The sequence below is a fragment of the Centruroides sculpturatus genome, unplaced genomic scaffold (genome assembly GCF_000671375.1).
Source record: "Centruroides sculpturatus isolate CEXI.00-Female unplaced genomic scaffold, Cexi_2.0 scaffold401, whole genome shotgun sequence".
In the NCBI taxonomy this organism is placed as follows: Eukaryota; Metazoa; Arthropoda; class Arachnida; order Scorpiones; family Buthidae; genus Centruroides; species Centruroides sculpturatus.
Window position 1 is genome coordinate 124,122 of NW_019384560.1, and position 18,062 is coordinate 142,183.

The 18,062-nt window shown below is 27.4% G+C and overlaps 1 protein-coding gene across 3 annotated transcripts in view; it reads right to left on the bottom strand.

Annotated features, from left to right (window-relative positions):
* LOC111623951 (F-box only protein 28-like) overlaps positions 1-18,062 on the bottom strand; it is a 39,161-nt gene that overhangs the window by 18,729 nt on the left and 2,370 nt on the right. For 2 of the 3 annotated variants that reach the window (XM_023366691.1, XM_023366692.1), the window contains exons 2-3: positions 8,356-8,555; positions 2,233-2,481 (exon numbers count right to left, since the gene is read on the bottom strand). In XM_023366691.1, coding sequence (XP_023222459.1) covers positions 2,233-2,481; positions 8,356-8,472 — 366 coding nt within the window. In that variant the 5' untranslated portion in view covers positions 8,473-8,555. Of the gene's footprint in view, positions 1-1,751; positions 1,942-2,232; positions 2,482-8,355; positions 8,556-18,062 lie in introns of those variants that run through there. The other variant, XM_023366693.1, reaches the window with a different exon arrangement.

The window sequence follows — 18,062 nt, forward strand, 5'->3', positions numbered from 1 at the left end:
GAAAAATAAATTTTCTTGCTGTATAAATTTTATGTAAATGAATTTATCTTAATATGTTAACATGTTTTGGGTAAATATATATGAGGACTGATCAAAAATATCCAGGGCAGAATTTAATGTATGAAAATAAAAACAATTATCAGTTACTCTGCATACATTCTAGAAAGTCATACTTTGAATTAGGTTATCTACTTCAAAGTATGACTTTCTAGAATGTATGTAGATTCCAGGGATCCTTCCACTTTCCTATACACATCTGATAGAACTGTTTGAAAATAGTAGAGTTCTCATATCACATTTAGTTTTATCTCTGCAATGTCTCAATATTTCTCCTTCAATATAATTTTGAGCCTGGTAAAATAAAGTAGTAGTAGTCAAGTCCTGGGAATATGGTGAACGGGATGCTGTACTTGACCAAATATGACACTCAGCAACATGGCACATGGTCTTTTCACAGGTGGTTTCTGCATTATGACAATTTCTATAAAAAAATTCTCTCCTTGGTATTTTTGATCCATCCCCATGTATAGCAAATATCAACCTGATTATATTGAGAATTCAAACTGGAAAAAATTACTAGGTTCACAAATTATATTTTTCTTTATATCTAGCAATAATAATTATTATTTTGGTGATTTAATCATTGGAAATAAAGAAAGGGTTAATTTTGTAAACATAAATACCTTCACAGTTTATTTGCATGCAGAAATAAATACCTAAGTCAGTCATATTTAATTGAATATAGTTTTTATTTCTTTCTTGCCCACTTGTAAGAGTTGTTCTTTACTTAGGTACCACATTATTTAAAAGAAATGATACCAGTCATCCTAACAAAAATATAATTTATAATTATTTTTTAATTTTGTTATTATTGGGAAAGATTATCAGAAATCAAAGAATGTCAACTCAAGAAGTTATTTTCAAAAGCATTTTTATACTATGTGAAGTTCAACAGCTGATGGAATGGGAGGGTGGAGTATCACTCTGGCAAGGACAAAATTAGACATATTTTTACTTATAATTATGTATAAAACAATTGATAAATGTAATTCATGCAAAACAAATAACTTAATAAATTAGAAATAGATTTTGTCTTAGTGCATATATACTATATATATATAGATTGTTTTTACAAGAAACAAATATATACTACATTTACATCTTTTGAAAATTAATCTTGTTAGTATGTTTTATGCTTAACTTTTTATTGTCATATATACTTACTTATTAAAATATTTTTTCCCAGTTATAATTGTATTATGCTTTGAAATAAAAATATATATTAATTAAAGTATTTCAAAAGATCTTATTCAATTTAGCTTCTAAAACCTAAATCCAAAGCTATGTATTAAATTTTTATGTAAATTTCAATCTTTAGTCAGACAATATATTATTCAAGATGACTGTCTAATTTTGAAATTCTACAGAAAAAAATAAATCATTTCATTGATAGGCATCATCTAAAAAATTATTATTATTATTTTATCTAATTGGAAATTTTTCCTTGTTTCTGGTAGAAGATATTTTTATCTGATTTTGGAATAATTTAGTCATTTTATTGCTCTGTAAATGCACTTACTTAGTTTTCTATTCTTAAATATTTTATTTACAAACTATATTAAATAAGGAACAAATTTTTTGTTTCACTATTTTAACATTTTAATACATTATTTCTAATATAAATAAAGCAATTATTTGTTATTAGTTAGAACATTTGTATTATTTGTATTCATTTATACTAGTTTAATTACTTTGTAAATTAAAGTCTGTAATATGGAATAACTAGTGTTCACTGTGTTCTCTCTTTTGTCACATCCTTTTCTTTGGCTTTGCCACTTTTGACATCTAAAACATAATATTAGTGTGTACATTAATAGTTTTTTTTCTGTCAGAGATGAAAATACCAAAAGATCTTGCTTTTTTCTTTTTATCTTATTCAGTCTATAGTAAAAAATAAGTGAATGTAAAGGACTGCATAAAATTAAACAAAATAAAGATCCTATAATAATTTATGTACACAATAAAAATAAAAAAATGCAGATTAATAATTTCTTACTTGCATGTGATTACATTAAATGTCATTTAAATTAAATCAATTGATATCATAATTGGTAGCTAAATCATATTATTTAAATATTTTCTTATCATACATTATATTTTTTTAATGATAATTTTCCATCTCAAGCTGAATGCATATCACAATTATATATCAGAATTAAAATCTTAACATACTTCACCAGCAAAGAAACAGCAATGTCTTCTTTCTATATGTTTTCCAAAAGCCATCTGCAATAGTGTTAAACGCATGTGTAATGTTTCTATGATATCACTTTCTCTTGCAAGTGGATGTTTACGTCTTGCAGATTCTCTTCGAGGCATCTGTGCTTTAATGCTTTGAAATCTTTGTTGCATTAAAATTCTTAAATTATGAAATTCTTTGTTCAAAATAGATGAGCAAATATTGTTGAATATCCTACATACCTATAAAATTAAGAACAAATTGTTCATTTGTAAAATAATTTTTAAACAAGTACAATAATAAAAACTATAATTATAAATAAATAGATATTAACTAAATTCTCATACATATTTTTTGTGTGTATATATGTCAAATGTTTTCATCATTAGATGAAAAATATTGATAAAGAATTGAGCACACAAAATATTTATTTAGAGAATGGAAAAAATTATAAACATTTTATTTTATATGGGGATGTTTTGAAATGTAATGCCTTTTCTTTTCTATTATATTTGTTTTATTTTGGATTAAGAAAAAAATATCAGGGCTGTAAAATACACCCGCTTTTCTCTTCCATAGCATTGTTCAACAAGTATAGACATGTGAAAACTTTAAAAATTAAAATGGCATTACTTTTCAAAACATCCTTGTATTATTGTAAACAATAACAAACATTAATTTATAAATTAAATCAAATCTTAAACAATTTAACAATTGAATATTATTCTTAAACCATAATATAACTAGACATAATAATAAAAATTTTTTTTATATGCAAAAAAAACTATTTATAAAAGTTGACATAAAAATTATTTTAATCTTATTACTGCCATTTACAATTTTATTTGTATATTTATACTAACCATATAATAATATAACAACATACAGGGTGTTTCAAAAAGAATCATCCGATTTAAAAAAATCCTAACTATTAAGCTTTTAATTCATCTTCAGTGAACAATGTACTGTTAGAAAGAGAAAATTCTCGAGTTTTATGCAGTTGCCCTTTTTCTTCTTAAAGAACACTGTTACGGGAACCACATATCTCAATATGCTTGAAAACTGGCTTTTCCCACAGTTAAAGACCGATTCCGATGACTTCATTTTCCAGCAGGACAAAGCACCACCACACTGGAGCCTGGAAGTTCAAGAATTTTTAAATACACAGATTCCCCAACAATGGATCAGCCATATGGGACTTAATGATTCAGCTTTACATAACTGGCCTTCTAGGTCACCTGACCTCACTCTTTGCGATTATTTCTTGTGGGGGTTTATAAAAGACTCCGTTTATGTGCCTCTTCTTCCAGCTACAGTCATAGCAGCGGATCCAGATATGTTCGCAAAAGTTTGGGATGAATTTCACTACCGTTTGGACATATGCCATGCACCCAAAGAGGAGCATATTGAGCACCTATGATTTAGTATGTAAAAAAACTTGAAGATTAGCCTTGTAATATAAAATTAATCTTAAGTGTGTATCTTCATTACTTTTCATAATATAATCATTTTAAATTGGATGATTCTTTTTGAAACACTCTGTACATTGTTTGATATGACGGCCGAATGGCCTAGCAGTTAAGGTGGCCACCTACAGCTCTGGGAGACCGGGATCGAATCTGGAAAGGTCAAAACATCCTCAGAAATTTTTCAGGAAGTGGTCCATCTGGATATGTCAGGCCCTGTCCCTCACCACCCAACTGCCCCATTGAGGATCAGCTAGGCCATTGTGGGCCTGGCTGAACCCAAAATGAGCTTGCTAAAAGAGGGCCCTCTTAGTTCCTACAGGGTGGAAAGAGTTTAAAAAAAAATACTTTTGATATTTCCTTAAATATTTTCAGCATTCATTATCATCAGTTTAAAGTATGCATTATAACATTTTATATTTTTGTGCTCTTTTTAAAATTCTAAATTTGGTTTTATTTCTTATATGTACAAAATTAGAATGTATGATTTAATTTCTAAAATCTGTGCAACTTTAATGTTGGATTAATATTGGCTAATATAATGTACTGTTTTTAGGCAGCAGTTACTATTACGCTATTAAGTGCTGAGCAAATATTGCTGTTTTGTTGGTAGAAGACTAACAAGTAATGCACAATCAGGCATTACTTATTAAAGTATACCTTTTCCTTTTTTTTCTGTTCATCTGTTGAAGAATGTTTTGAGACTCCTTTCATATCCAAAATTCATTAGAAACATATATAATATACTCAATAAGGAAATAGTACCAAATTTGGTTGAAATTTGCCCAATAATTCTTTTTACAGAGAACTCTGAATGCCTACTCTTCAATGATGATCATCCTGTACTGTACTTGATAATGTATGAAAAAATTAAATTCCATAAAAATGAATTTGAATGAAAAAAGCTTGTTGAAGCAATTTTAAAATTTGTATTATGAATTCATATAAATTAAATGTAAGTTGCTAATGCTAACACTGTTATGAAAATGCACTATTCATATATAACATCATTAATCAAGACAGATGAAAGGATATTCAACTATCTTGCTTAAGGTTTTATAAAAGAGTGCAACAAAAATTTTTTCACATAGATAAACATAAAAAGATTTATGCACTTGTGCATATATGCTTACATCTATACATATGTAATGACACCTTTCATTCTGATGTATTTTTCTATTTTTATGCACTATTAATAATTTTTGTTTACAAGAGCATATATTCCTTCTGCTGCCCTCAATATATGAAGTAAGATATAGTATAATTTTAATTTTACAGATCAACATTACACAGAATAACAGTATTCATATGCAATCAATTTTTTTCATTATAACTATTCTAAAATAACAAGTTTTATATCAAGTGCAGCTGAATGACAAAATATTTACTTCATATCAAATTTTTCTACTGAAATGATATATTATGTCCAAAGATAAAAGAAAAATACAAATAAATTATGATATACATAAAATAATTTTGTTAACCAGTGGCGTGTAATCCTATGGGAAAAAAATGCAATTGCCTGAGTGGGGCATCCCTATTTCAAATTCAAATACGATTCGTGAAGCTATAACATGCCACTCTCATTAACTTATTTCAATTTTTTTACTTTGTTTTATGATTCGAGTTATGAAAAGTAATAAGATTTACATATTAAGATTTTTGGACTGCAATTTGTAGACCTATAAATTCGATCTGTCTTTCTTCTTAATTTCGAGAACGGAATCCGATACGGAAACCTTAGTGGNTAAGAGTTGTTCTTTACTTAGGTACCACATTATTTAAAAGAAATGATACCAGTCATCCTAACAAAAATATAATTTATAATTATTTTTTAATTTTGAATTTTATTTATGCTTATATTGTTGACATTGAGTTATTCTCATTAATAATTATATTAAACATGTTCAAATTTAATTAAATAAAAAAAAATTTGAAAGTGACTATAAAGTATTGATTTGTAAACAAGGTTGTAAACAGAGAGGGAACAAAAGAAATGCCAATCTCACTAATTGGATCCACATGCAGTCCGGTGATGACCACTTGCCAGGTGGTGAACTTCTGGACATAAACAAGTGGGTCGGAATATTGGTGGACGTAAGTGTAAGTGTCACTATCATCCGATAAAAGTGGACCTGGGTGAAAGTTGTTCATGCAAGGAAGGTTTATGATTGGTCAGAAGTTTCTGTCCAGGAAATCCTTAAATTGCGGAGCGAATGGAATAAAAAGGAGAGAAGAGCAAGAGACTGGGTACATGGTAGTCTCTGGCACTTGGGAAGCCCGCTGAGCTTAGAGAGAGCATACTCCTCTGGTAAACATCTCAGGTATGGGTAAGTGCAGAGATCGGACGAACCGTGCAGTTGAACCATTCCGTAGGCTGACCTAGGCCTCTCAAGAACCTAATTGTTCCTGTATGTCAAATTACACCACACTTTGTGTTTAATGTGTTTTCTAACTGGTATAGTGTATATAATTTTGTAAATAAACTGTACATTATGGACTATCTTGAGTGTGGAGGTGTGCTTTCATCGAACCTATACAAGAGCATTATTGAGTCGTATAATCCAGAAAACCAACTTGAGACAGAGTTTAGTAAGGAAACTTCACTGTGACAAACTACTATATTACTGTAAAACATACAAAACTAATAAACTATATTTTATATTTTAAATTTTAAAATATTTACTAATAACAATTTCCTCATACAGCTCTCCCTTAATAGTCCGACAGGTATGGGACCAAAGGGGGTGTTGGATTACCAAAAGTGTCCGGATTACCGAAAATAATTACATACTTTGCATTGTTTTGCTAGCAGTAGCTTACAATATTCCCTACTCCACTGTTCGAACAGAACTGCTCACAGAAAACACACAAAATGTGCGTCATCATGTAAAAATTGGATGGGGAGATTCATGTCGTGACATGCTTCTGTGCAAGCAGACATGTAATGGGGATGGGACTACTGGTGGTTGGACTACTGAGCATGCCAAATTAGAAAACATCATACTATCAAGGGAGAGCTGTATTTCATTTCTTTTCTTTAATTGATCTTTTATTTACTTCTATATAACTGGTCAATAAAAAAAATCTCAATATTTTATTTCTGAAATTATCCTTAATAAATTTGGCATTTCATAAAATCTTATTCATTTAAAATTCTCAGGAACTATTAAGGTCAGTAATACAACTACAAACTTAAATGTATTGGAAACAAAACAAGCTGAAATTATCACAAAGAGGCAAGAGATAATTATAACAGTTATACAATAAATATTAAATTAAGTAGAATTATATTTTCAATGAAAATACAGTAGAGCATCGTTTATCTGAATCAATTGTGGACTGGAGTTGTTCGGATAACTTATTTTTCGGATAACCTATCCCATGTTGAAATTTTTCTCCGTTGTGTGTCACATCATGTTGAATTTTCATCAATGTTAAGCCTAATATAAATTTTTAAAAATAATAATCATGGCTATTGTATCATTAAAAATTATTTCTTTATTTTGTACAAACAAAATACAGTAATATATTGAAAAATATAAAAACAAAAAATTATATTTTGGAAGTTAATCTAGTATCAAAAACATTCGATTCAGCATGACACAGTCTGACTGGAATGCTTTCGGTTAACCAACGTTTCAGTTGATCGGCTTTCGGATAAACGACACTCTACTGTATAAAGAATCATTACAGGTTATATAGATTTGTATAAGTCAATTATGAAATTCATAAAAATAAATAATTTATTAATTATATACATATAATAGTGCCAATCAATCAATTTGATAAACTATAATTTATCTACAAGGGTTATTTTTTTCAACCTCCACCGACCCAGAATAAAAAACTAGAACGAAGAACAAAACCACTTTATTTGTAGAAGGTAGTTACAGTCTTCACCTATTTTTCCACATAATTGCCTTGTCGATTCAGGCAGACATCATATCGTGACACCAGTTTTTGTATACTCATATCAAAGAATGTTGCCACCAAGCCATTCAACCAACCTTTAACATTGTCAGTCAGTAGTATAAAGTGTGGACCTTGAAATTTCAGGAAACTTCTTACTGAGCTCAGAAATTGTGAACCGACACCTTTTTTGCACCAATTGATCCACTTTTCCCACCAAATTGTCGGTCATCACACACTTCTTCCCTTGACCACCCTCATCATGAACACTGTCATGTCCTTGTTTGAATTTCCTGTACCATTCATGCACACATTCGTAGCTCATGAGGTTCTCACCATACACATTACACATCCTTCAATGAATTTCACCTCCATTCAGCTTTTTGGAATGTAGAAATCGAATTACTGCTTGTATACTTCACAGTTGGCGGGAGACAGGATTGGTGGCATCATGTTTACATGCTTATTGCAGAGTAGCAAATGTCTAAAATACCTTGGCACAATGCTAAATGGTGAGGGACTATACTACTAACTAGATGTGTACCCTGTCTCTGTCTCATATGCTTCCAATTTTTTTTCATGCGTTAGTGGAGGTTGAAAAAAAATAATCCTCGTACATATAAAGTTGTGATTAATCAACAAATGTAGTTACATGAAAAAATAATTATATTCACAATGAAATTAAAAGTATAAAAATAAAAATTATATAAAAATAAATTTGAAATATTTTGTACTCACCAATCGTATTTTTCCAATTGTTTCAAATGAGAGCCACCTAAAAATAATCTCTATAACTTCAAGTGGTAGATCACACAGTGTTAATTCACGAGTGTTGTTTGCTGGAATAATTTCCATGATTGTTGTGATAAAATAAAATTTAAATGTATTATCAACAAAGTTCTTCACTAAAATGGCATTTGGATAAGGAAATACTGTGCCTAAAAAATAACAAAAATTATTATAAACTAGAGTACTATTTTAAACTTACAATTAGCACAAATAAATTAATGTTGGGAGTGCGATACAAAATAAATAAATTTATACTATGAGATGCATTAATATTTGTATTGAAACAAAATATATAAAATAGAAAACAATACGCCGATCCTAAGATCCTAAGAAAAAAAAAAATGTAAATGAACCTGATCTCATCCACATTTTTTGTTAAGTATTGGTAAATCTATTGATGTCAATGAATATTTTCTGAACTAGTGTAAGAAAATAGAAGTCAAAACTTGGTCATACATTCTAAGATAAATTGCAAGGTAGGACTATTTTAGACTTAGATGTTTTATTGTTTTCTAGGAAAGTCGTACAATAAATAGTTATAATTTAATTATACGTATAACTTTTATATTAATTAAATATTATTACTTCATTCAAAAATAAAATCAAATAAAAATACTTTACATAGTGGATATATTCCTGAAAAATCTGTGTAAAAGAAAGATACTGCTCGTATGGAAAAATGGAAGACTGGTTTCAGACCTTAAAAATCAGTACAATATTACGGATAAACCAAGCAATATAATAGGATATATTTAAACAAAATATCTCAACTTTACTTAATAAATTAGAAGAGTGTTTGGTGTGGTTGACGTATGACTAATATGAAAAAATGACTGACTAGTATCAAAATATAGCATAGTAACAGCTAAGAAAATTAGGCTATTCTGGTCGCAGAGTATGGTATATTCTGGTATTGCAATGGCGAACCCAGGATTATGAAAATACGGGTGCTGATCTTGGCAGATTCGGGGGGAATAAAGCGCGAGCCATTTTTCGGAGAATGTTACTCAATGACCTTATGATTACTTTAGTTACCTAATTGAAGTCATGCGATTATATTTAGTTATGAAGTTACGTTGTTATATTTATTTTTAAGTAACAAAACAGATTTCTTTGATATGAAGGGGTACTCATCACTAATAAGCATTCCCTGGAAACGCCCTGCGTTATTGTAACTTCCTTAATTTTTACCCGAATATTTTTTACATTTTGCTATCTTATAATTGTTAGATATTTGAAAAATAATCTATAAAATAATAGTTTGCAATGTTTGTCGTATAATGAAAAAAATTTATAATTAAAACTTACATTGCACGAAAAAAATTTTTTTTTAAAAAANTATAACAAACTTGTAGAAAAAATATTTTATAAAATAGCAATGTTTAATTAGCAATCTTCATAAAATTTGTTTCATTGACGTATGTAAGTTTCTATACAATAGAACAAATATCTACCAATTCCTTCTGCTAAGATCTCTTCTCTACAATTCAAGAGGTATTTGTTCTCTGTTTAATTTTGTTAAGAATTGAATTATTGTTTGTTCATTTCACAATTATGCAGGTAGTATTCAAATTTGTTTAAACAATTGATATTTAATTTTTAAATATTACATGAATTTATATTAACTACTCAAAAAATGAAAAATTGTGGCTATTACTCTGAATTTCTTGATACATACAAGTAAAAGATAAAACTAATACAAATATCTTTTACAGTCAAATGTATTACAATATATGCCAAAAGTGTATTATTTTGCATATACCATGAAATACCAATCTTCTCCACAATATACAGGAAATCCTCATTAATTCGAACTCAGACAGTTCGAAATTCCATTAGTTTGTCACTGTACTTTTGTCCCATCCAAGAAATAGATATTTACATGTTAAGGAATTCAGTTAGTTTGAAATATGACTACTTTGAATATCGAAGTGAAAATTCTGTCCAAACTGTGATACACATATGTTAACTTGTTCATTTAGATCAGTGTTTCTCAACCTCTAACGAATCGTCGCCCCCTTCAGCAAAACTGTTACGTAATATCACCCCTTTCACTACAAAATCCCGATGCCAAGGGACAAGGCTAATGCCAAATGCGTACTGCATTGAATAGACTAGTGACTAGTATAATGTTATTTGTTTAATTATTGTACAATATAACAAATAAAATATCTAATTATTATTAATATAATGTTTTACTATATCACCCAGAAAATTGTTTTTTGCCCCCCAAAATACAAATTGTTACTAATCGCCCCTCAACATGGAAAAACGCCCACATGGGGGCGATATCGCCCCCACTGAGAAACACTGATTTAGATCAGTGTCTCCACACTAAGAGAACAATAGAACAAGAACAACTCTAATCTGGTCAATATGACTTTGCTTTTACAGTAATACATTTTCAGGTGTCACCTTACATAGGGACTACCCTTTTTTCTCTTATTTCATAAAACACATCTAGGTTTTGGGATTGAAAGATTGGGCTACAATTAGTAGATTGAGATATTTGTAGGACTCTAGGCTACTACATTTGGGCCACTTTTTAAAATAATTTGGCCTACATTTTGAGGAATTCTAATTTACTTTTTATAAAACCTATCTGGCAACCTGTGAGATTCTTACCAGCTTACCAAACACATACTGTTTACCTTCACATTTATATTATTATTATTAATTAACAAAAATAGCATTCTGTACACGTAGCCATATTCCATTTGCTTAATAAATTACATCAGTTACATAGCATTTGGCATATTATGCAGATATAGTCGACCCCCCTATAACGTGGTAGATACGTTCCACTTTATAAGAATTTCACATTGTAGGAATCTTTAAATACACGAGCCAATCACAGCCTGGCATGTATGCAATTTACAGACTACGGCTGTTTGAAAGGTTTTCTTCCATAAAATTAATTGATTCTAGACTAATTCGACTCAACATTTCCGAAATACGTATAATTTTTTGGGAATAATCCATATAAACTATGCTATAAACAAAAAATTGTAGGATACTTACCGAGTGTGCACCGTTTGACAACGCTATTGCTTAATTAAGCTTGTTTTCGTTGTGGAGCAGCGCACCAAACAGAGGGCGCATTTTCTGATAAGTTATTTTTCTGAGAAAAATTCATTGAACTTTGGAAACATCATTAATAGAAATAATTTTTATGGCCATTGAATAAGAAATGTTTTTTCACAAGAAATGTATAAAATTACAGTACTATATTAGACTTACAGTACCTAATTTATATACTGTACAGACGATAGTAAACTCAACTTACCCACCTAAACTCTCTGTAGTGTGTAAGTAGTTCGACTGCTTGTCTACTATTGGTCCAGATTCGACCAATCCTATCGCGACACGAGTCGGCGATGACGTTTTACCGCATTTTACAAGTCTCTTTTAGCGTCTTTATACGAATACGGTCGCAATTTTTTTGCTGCGATATACGAATCTGCATTATATGAACCTGTATTATAGGGGAGTTGACTGTATATGCAAATCTCAGATAATTCGAAGTCGCAATTTTTTTGTCTCTTGAATTTCGAACTAAAGAGGATTTCCTGTAATTGTTATTAACTTGGAAGCAATTTTGATTATAAATTTTTTTTTTTCATTTTTGACTCTACCATATGATCACTAAGAGGGCCATTTCCATGCCCACCATGGATTTGGCCAGACTTACAATGAGTCTGCTGAGTAGTAAGAGATAAAATGTTTTGACCTATTGTAAGAGATAAAATGAATATTAAATAACAAAATAATAATATATTATTTTGTTATTTAATATATTATTTTGTTATTTAATATTTTATTTTACATTGAATCTAATATAAAATGTAAATTTGTATGACTTTAATCATTGAAACTTTAATCCAAACTTTACTACTAAAGCTTTGAATTAGTTATGTTCTTAGAATGTACTGGTAATTGCAATTTCAATGATAATGATTGTATCATTCATATCTAATATATAAATGCATTTATTATAAATACAAATGTTTGATTTCCTGGAGCTAGTAAAATAGATGCATGAAAAATTCAAATGTGATAATCAAGAAAGCTATTTACTTTATCACACTTAGGCCTATTTAGATAATAAGAATAATATCACCTTTTGGATGATCTGTTAGAAATTTCTGTTCACTTGAGTATATTTATTTAAAACCGACATTAAAATTTTATATATATATATATATAACATATAAATAAGCAGACAGATTTTTATATTTAAAAAATCACAGCTTAAAAAATAAAAATAATCATCATCTGAGAAATTTGTTAAGAAACTCACTTTAATAAACAGTTTGTAATAGTATCAAAATCATATCTAATAACATACTTTAGTCAATGCAAATGAATTATTTTTTATCTAGTTCTTTAGGTTTTGTAGCAACTGGAATTATTTAGTCAGTTGCTTTTCATGTTTTAACTTTGAACTATGGTATTATATATTTGTGTAGGCCAAAATGAAATCCAACCACTTTTATCTTATCTCAAAATGATAAATCTTTTGGTAAAACTGGTATTTTTAAAGTAGTGTATAAAGAAGAAATTAAAATATTGTATAGAATATATCTATAGAACATTAAAATAACAAGATTTATAAAAACAAGAATAAAGCAGAAAGACCTATTGTCCTTCACATCAGACCTAAACCAACATGATGAGCATAAAAATTAAAACTTAGAAATTCTGAATATTTAAATTAATTAAATTAAGCATAACTGAAATAGCTGAAATTTATATTTTTTTAAAAGTAATTAATAAGAAAACAGCAAGTTTATATTATGCATGCAATTACACTACAATCTTAAATCATTACTACTACTACTACTACTACTACTACTACTACTACTACTACTACTACTACTACTACTACTACTACTACTACAAAAAAAAGCTATTTTCAATTTATTAGTATTCCTATGCTTATATACTATGTTCTTATTAAATTGTGTACTATTGTTTGTTTAATTTCAGGTTTTAGTTTCTTTCAAAAATAAAAAGAAAATGTATACAGTATATTAGGAAAGTTTATTACTAAAAGCAACAAATGCTTTTTATAACAATATACTAAAGATAAAAAAAACTCTTAGCCTTGACATCCTTTCAGTACAGCTAATATCTTGAATATATTAAATATAATTAAATTTTGCTACTGTACTAAAAAATTTTGACTCTGAATTTTCCTTTAGAAAAAATAAATAAATAAATTGTATTATTAATGATGAAATAACAACTATCCATCAAAATAATCATTATATACACACCTTATGCTATTAATAATCCACTACATAATTAATTTTCAAGTGGCAAATTAAATGAAAAGAAAATGAAACAAGTTAAATTCAAATATTTTTATTGATTTTAATGTCACATTCAAAAATACAGCCATTAAAGAACAAATTTAAAATCAAAACAATAAGAACATTCAAAGAATTCAAACAAAGTAAAAGATGTTAAAATTTACCTATTAGTACTTATTTAGTAACTTGCAAATATGGATTTTCTAACTTTAATATTAACATATCAATACTTTATATATATATATATCCATTAATGTAATATAATGGAAAATGGTAAAATAATATAATGGAAATATATATATATATATAGATATATCTAGACAAATGCAAGATTAATAGTTGACTAACACTTATAAATGAAATTAATAGATATGCTGTGAAAAGTAATTATATTCAAGTTTATTAAGATTATGGAACTACTTTATGTTTGAATTGATAAAGATAGTCTCACTTATCTATGTNTCAGAATCTGCTCAGCAAAAAGTTTTTTTGCTCAGAGAAGTATATGTTCCGCTCAGCTACAAAAAAAGTTGGAGGGAACATTGGTTGCCACCATTAAAAATAAGATTTTATATATATGCTCAGAATCTGCTCAGCAAAAAGCTTTTTTGCTCAGAGAAGTATATGTTCCGCTCAGCTACAAAAAAAGTTGGAGGGAACATTGGTTGCCTGGTAAAATAATATAATGGAAATATATATATATATATAGATATATCTAGACAAATGCAAGATTAATAGTTGACTAACACTTATAAATGAAATTAATAGATATGCTGTGAAAAGTAATTATATTCAAGTTTATTAAGATTATGGAACTACTTTATGTTTGAATTGATAAAGATAGTCTCACTTATCTATGTTATTTTTCAATGTTTATATACCAGGAAATAAAATTTCAATAACAATAGCAAAAATGTATTTTTAATTTTATTTGATAATACAGTTTTGTTACCAATCATAAAAAGGTATTCAAAATTATAAAATCAAAACAATAAGATTCCTCTGTTAACTGGGTTTCTTAAGTATAGTTTCTAGTTTTATTATTTCTTTACTAGATTATTATTGTTCTACAAAAATCAGGCTGTACTTATTTACTAAATGCTATTTTTTTAATAAATTTTCCAATTTTTTATACTTAAATTTTTCTTTACTTTTTAAATTAAAAATATGAAAATAAATTCAACATATTAATATTAATGTCAATAAAACAGCAAAAACGTTTTTACTTAACATCTCTCTAATTTAAAGATGCTTGATATTTCTTATAGATAAATTCAATTCAAGATTTATCTAGTCATCTTTTTTAAAAATCATTGAATTTATAGCAATGTCATAATAATATAGTATATGTCTTTAAATAAGAAAATAAATTAAGAAATAGACAATAGTAGTTAGTATATGTACTGTACATGAATTCAGATTTTGAACTTTAATAAGAATTTCAAGTAATGAATCTAAGATTTTATAAATCTATTAACTAATAAACTGTAATTTGAATATTAATGAAATTAATAAATTTTACATAAATTATTAAAGCATATTGGAAAACAGAACCAATATTTTATTAAACTTTTGAATAAAAAACTAATTTTGAAAATACAGTGATGTTTTCAGTTAACTTATTTTTAATCTGTGCTTTTCCATTACTTTAACATCAAAAATTTCTAAAACTTTATTGAACAAATTTTGTAAAGAATTAAACAGATTTTTTTCTTTAATTATTCAGTAGTATTCATTATAAAAAACACTTTTCATTGTAGTTTTTAGTTTCTAATCCAATTTTTTCTTATACAAAGATTTGTTTGCATAGTCACAATTGTATAATATAGTATATTTTAAGAGCTTATTATATATACCATTTCCTGTTATATTATTCAGATTTAGAAATGTATTTTAAGAGATGAAAATACTAAAAAGTTTTCTAATCTAATTTAAATTTAGCTAAATAATTGGTTTTATTTGATTCTTACTTAATACTTGTCAGATAAATATTGAATTTTTTGTTTTAAAATGTACCTTTAGAAAATTACTGATTGCTAAAATTACTCATTGCACTTAATTAAAAAATGAGTTTTGATTGTTGTCAATACATACAATTAGCAATTTAATATATGATTTAATGCAACTAATATACTGAACAGCATATTAAGACAATATAAAATGATCAATTGTTCTCATTTCATGATTGTTAGAGATATGTCAATTTTGCTGAAATAAATATCAATTTATCAAAAACTCATAATATATACATAGCACAAAATGTTTTTAAAATCAGACATTAAAATCTAAAAATGGAAAATTTACTAATGATTATGATTTTATGTTTTAAACATAAATATATCATTGTATTCTGTTTCAACTATTTCTTGAATAAAATCATTAGTTATTAGTTTAAACTTTAATTTTAAAATATCTGTAAAAATAAATTAATATTTTTACAGATTTCAATTTAATATTTTAATTAATCTAAAGGCTATGATAATTACTCATAAATCAAGTAAGTAAATTAAAATTAATTATTAAGTATTATTAAGCATTCAATATAACTCTCAGTATATATTACAATTAGGATACTAAAAAGTGGAATTTTATTAGTAACTAAAGATAACAGAGCAGAATAATAAAACCATTTGAAATTTTTTTACTGTGTTAAATAAAATTGTTCTCACTATAAATAATAAAGTAATAAGGATGAATTTTACATAAATTATGCCAAATAATACCTTTATTGGCACTAATATCACATCCTACATTAGATATGCATTTTATTCTTTCATTGGATAAATATGATTTTTGATGAACTGTTACAATTATTATTTTAAAAAATTATTAATATTTTATCAATAATAATGTATAAGCATTTTTTAAATCTGGCAGTAAATCTATAAATGTGATTTTGTATTAAGCTATATATAAATAACAAAGCAATACTCTGAAAGACTACTAAAGTTTTATCTTAATAGACAAACATTTGAAACATTAATAATTAATTCAAAAGCATTGTCATTTTCAGGTTACCAAAAAATTATAAGTAAAATAAAATGTTTTCTGCTTAAATTTAGGCTTCTTCAACATAGAACACTGTAGAACACCAATTAACCAAGGCAAACCAATAAAGTGAATACACTACTTTTCTTATTCTGTAATTCATTAAAAAATTTTAAACAATAACATATATTACAAAATGATTTGTTTCTGTTACCTTTTATTATTTAACTTCAATATCAGACAAATCATTCATATTAAAATTTAACTACAAAATATGCATTTTTATTCTCAAACTATTGTACTGTACATATTAGCTGTAATAATAAATGATGTAAAACTTGTTGCTCTTATACTATTAACAACATTATTAAATTCAATAAAGTAAATAAGAGGATCTAAAGATACCATATAAATCTTTATATGTGTAATTTTTAATCTAAAATGGTTGTTGCCACCAATGTTCCCTCTAAGCTGCGCGGCCACGCACTGCTCAAATTGTTGCCGCGCACGAGAATTTGTGCATCGCGCAGGCGAGCTTCCACACTGATTTGAATTGTTTAATTATTTTTCACTCTGTCTGCAACATGATTATTGCTATGTATATTTCAATTAAGTACATTAAATCATTGACAAAAGATAATATTTCGTATGGAAGTTTGTTTTAAAATGAATTTTAATCTCTACCTTAATATTAATTATTTTAATTTTTATAGCAAAAAATAAGATTTTATATATATGCTCAGAATCTGCTCAGCAAAAAGCTTTTTTGCTCAGAGAAGTATATGTTCCGCTCAGCTACAAAAAAAGTTGGAGGGAACATTGGTTGCCACCATTTCATCCAAGTTTTCAGTTATCTGTGGTCCACATTACCTTAGATAATCAGAGTCTACTGTATTAAAATATTTAAAACTTTTTAACAATAACTCTTCAAATGCTTTTTTGAAATCAGTGTCAAATAAATTATCTCAATTTATTTAAATATAGATGCAAAATGAAGAATGATTAAATTCAGATTGCATTTCATTTGCTGAAACAAAATAATAATAATACAGCACAATCTCTAATCTGGCCATTTGCTAGTTTTGTATGTCCAGAAACCCAACACTAGTCAATCTTGTGTATTATGGCATTGTTGCCAAGTCATAGACAAGCTTTCCACTAGTTCAAACTCCAGTTTCCATAAAATTTGAACATCTTTCCATTAAACATGGCATGATGTTGAGCATGAGTTTGGTCATATTATTATTCATCTTAGACTGCTCAAAAAAGATACAGTGTCATATAACACAATATTGCATAAATATGAAAATAATCCCCCAAAATTTCCCATCAAAAATACTATACGTTCCACTG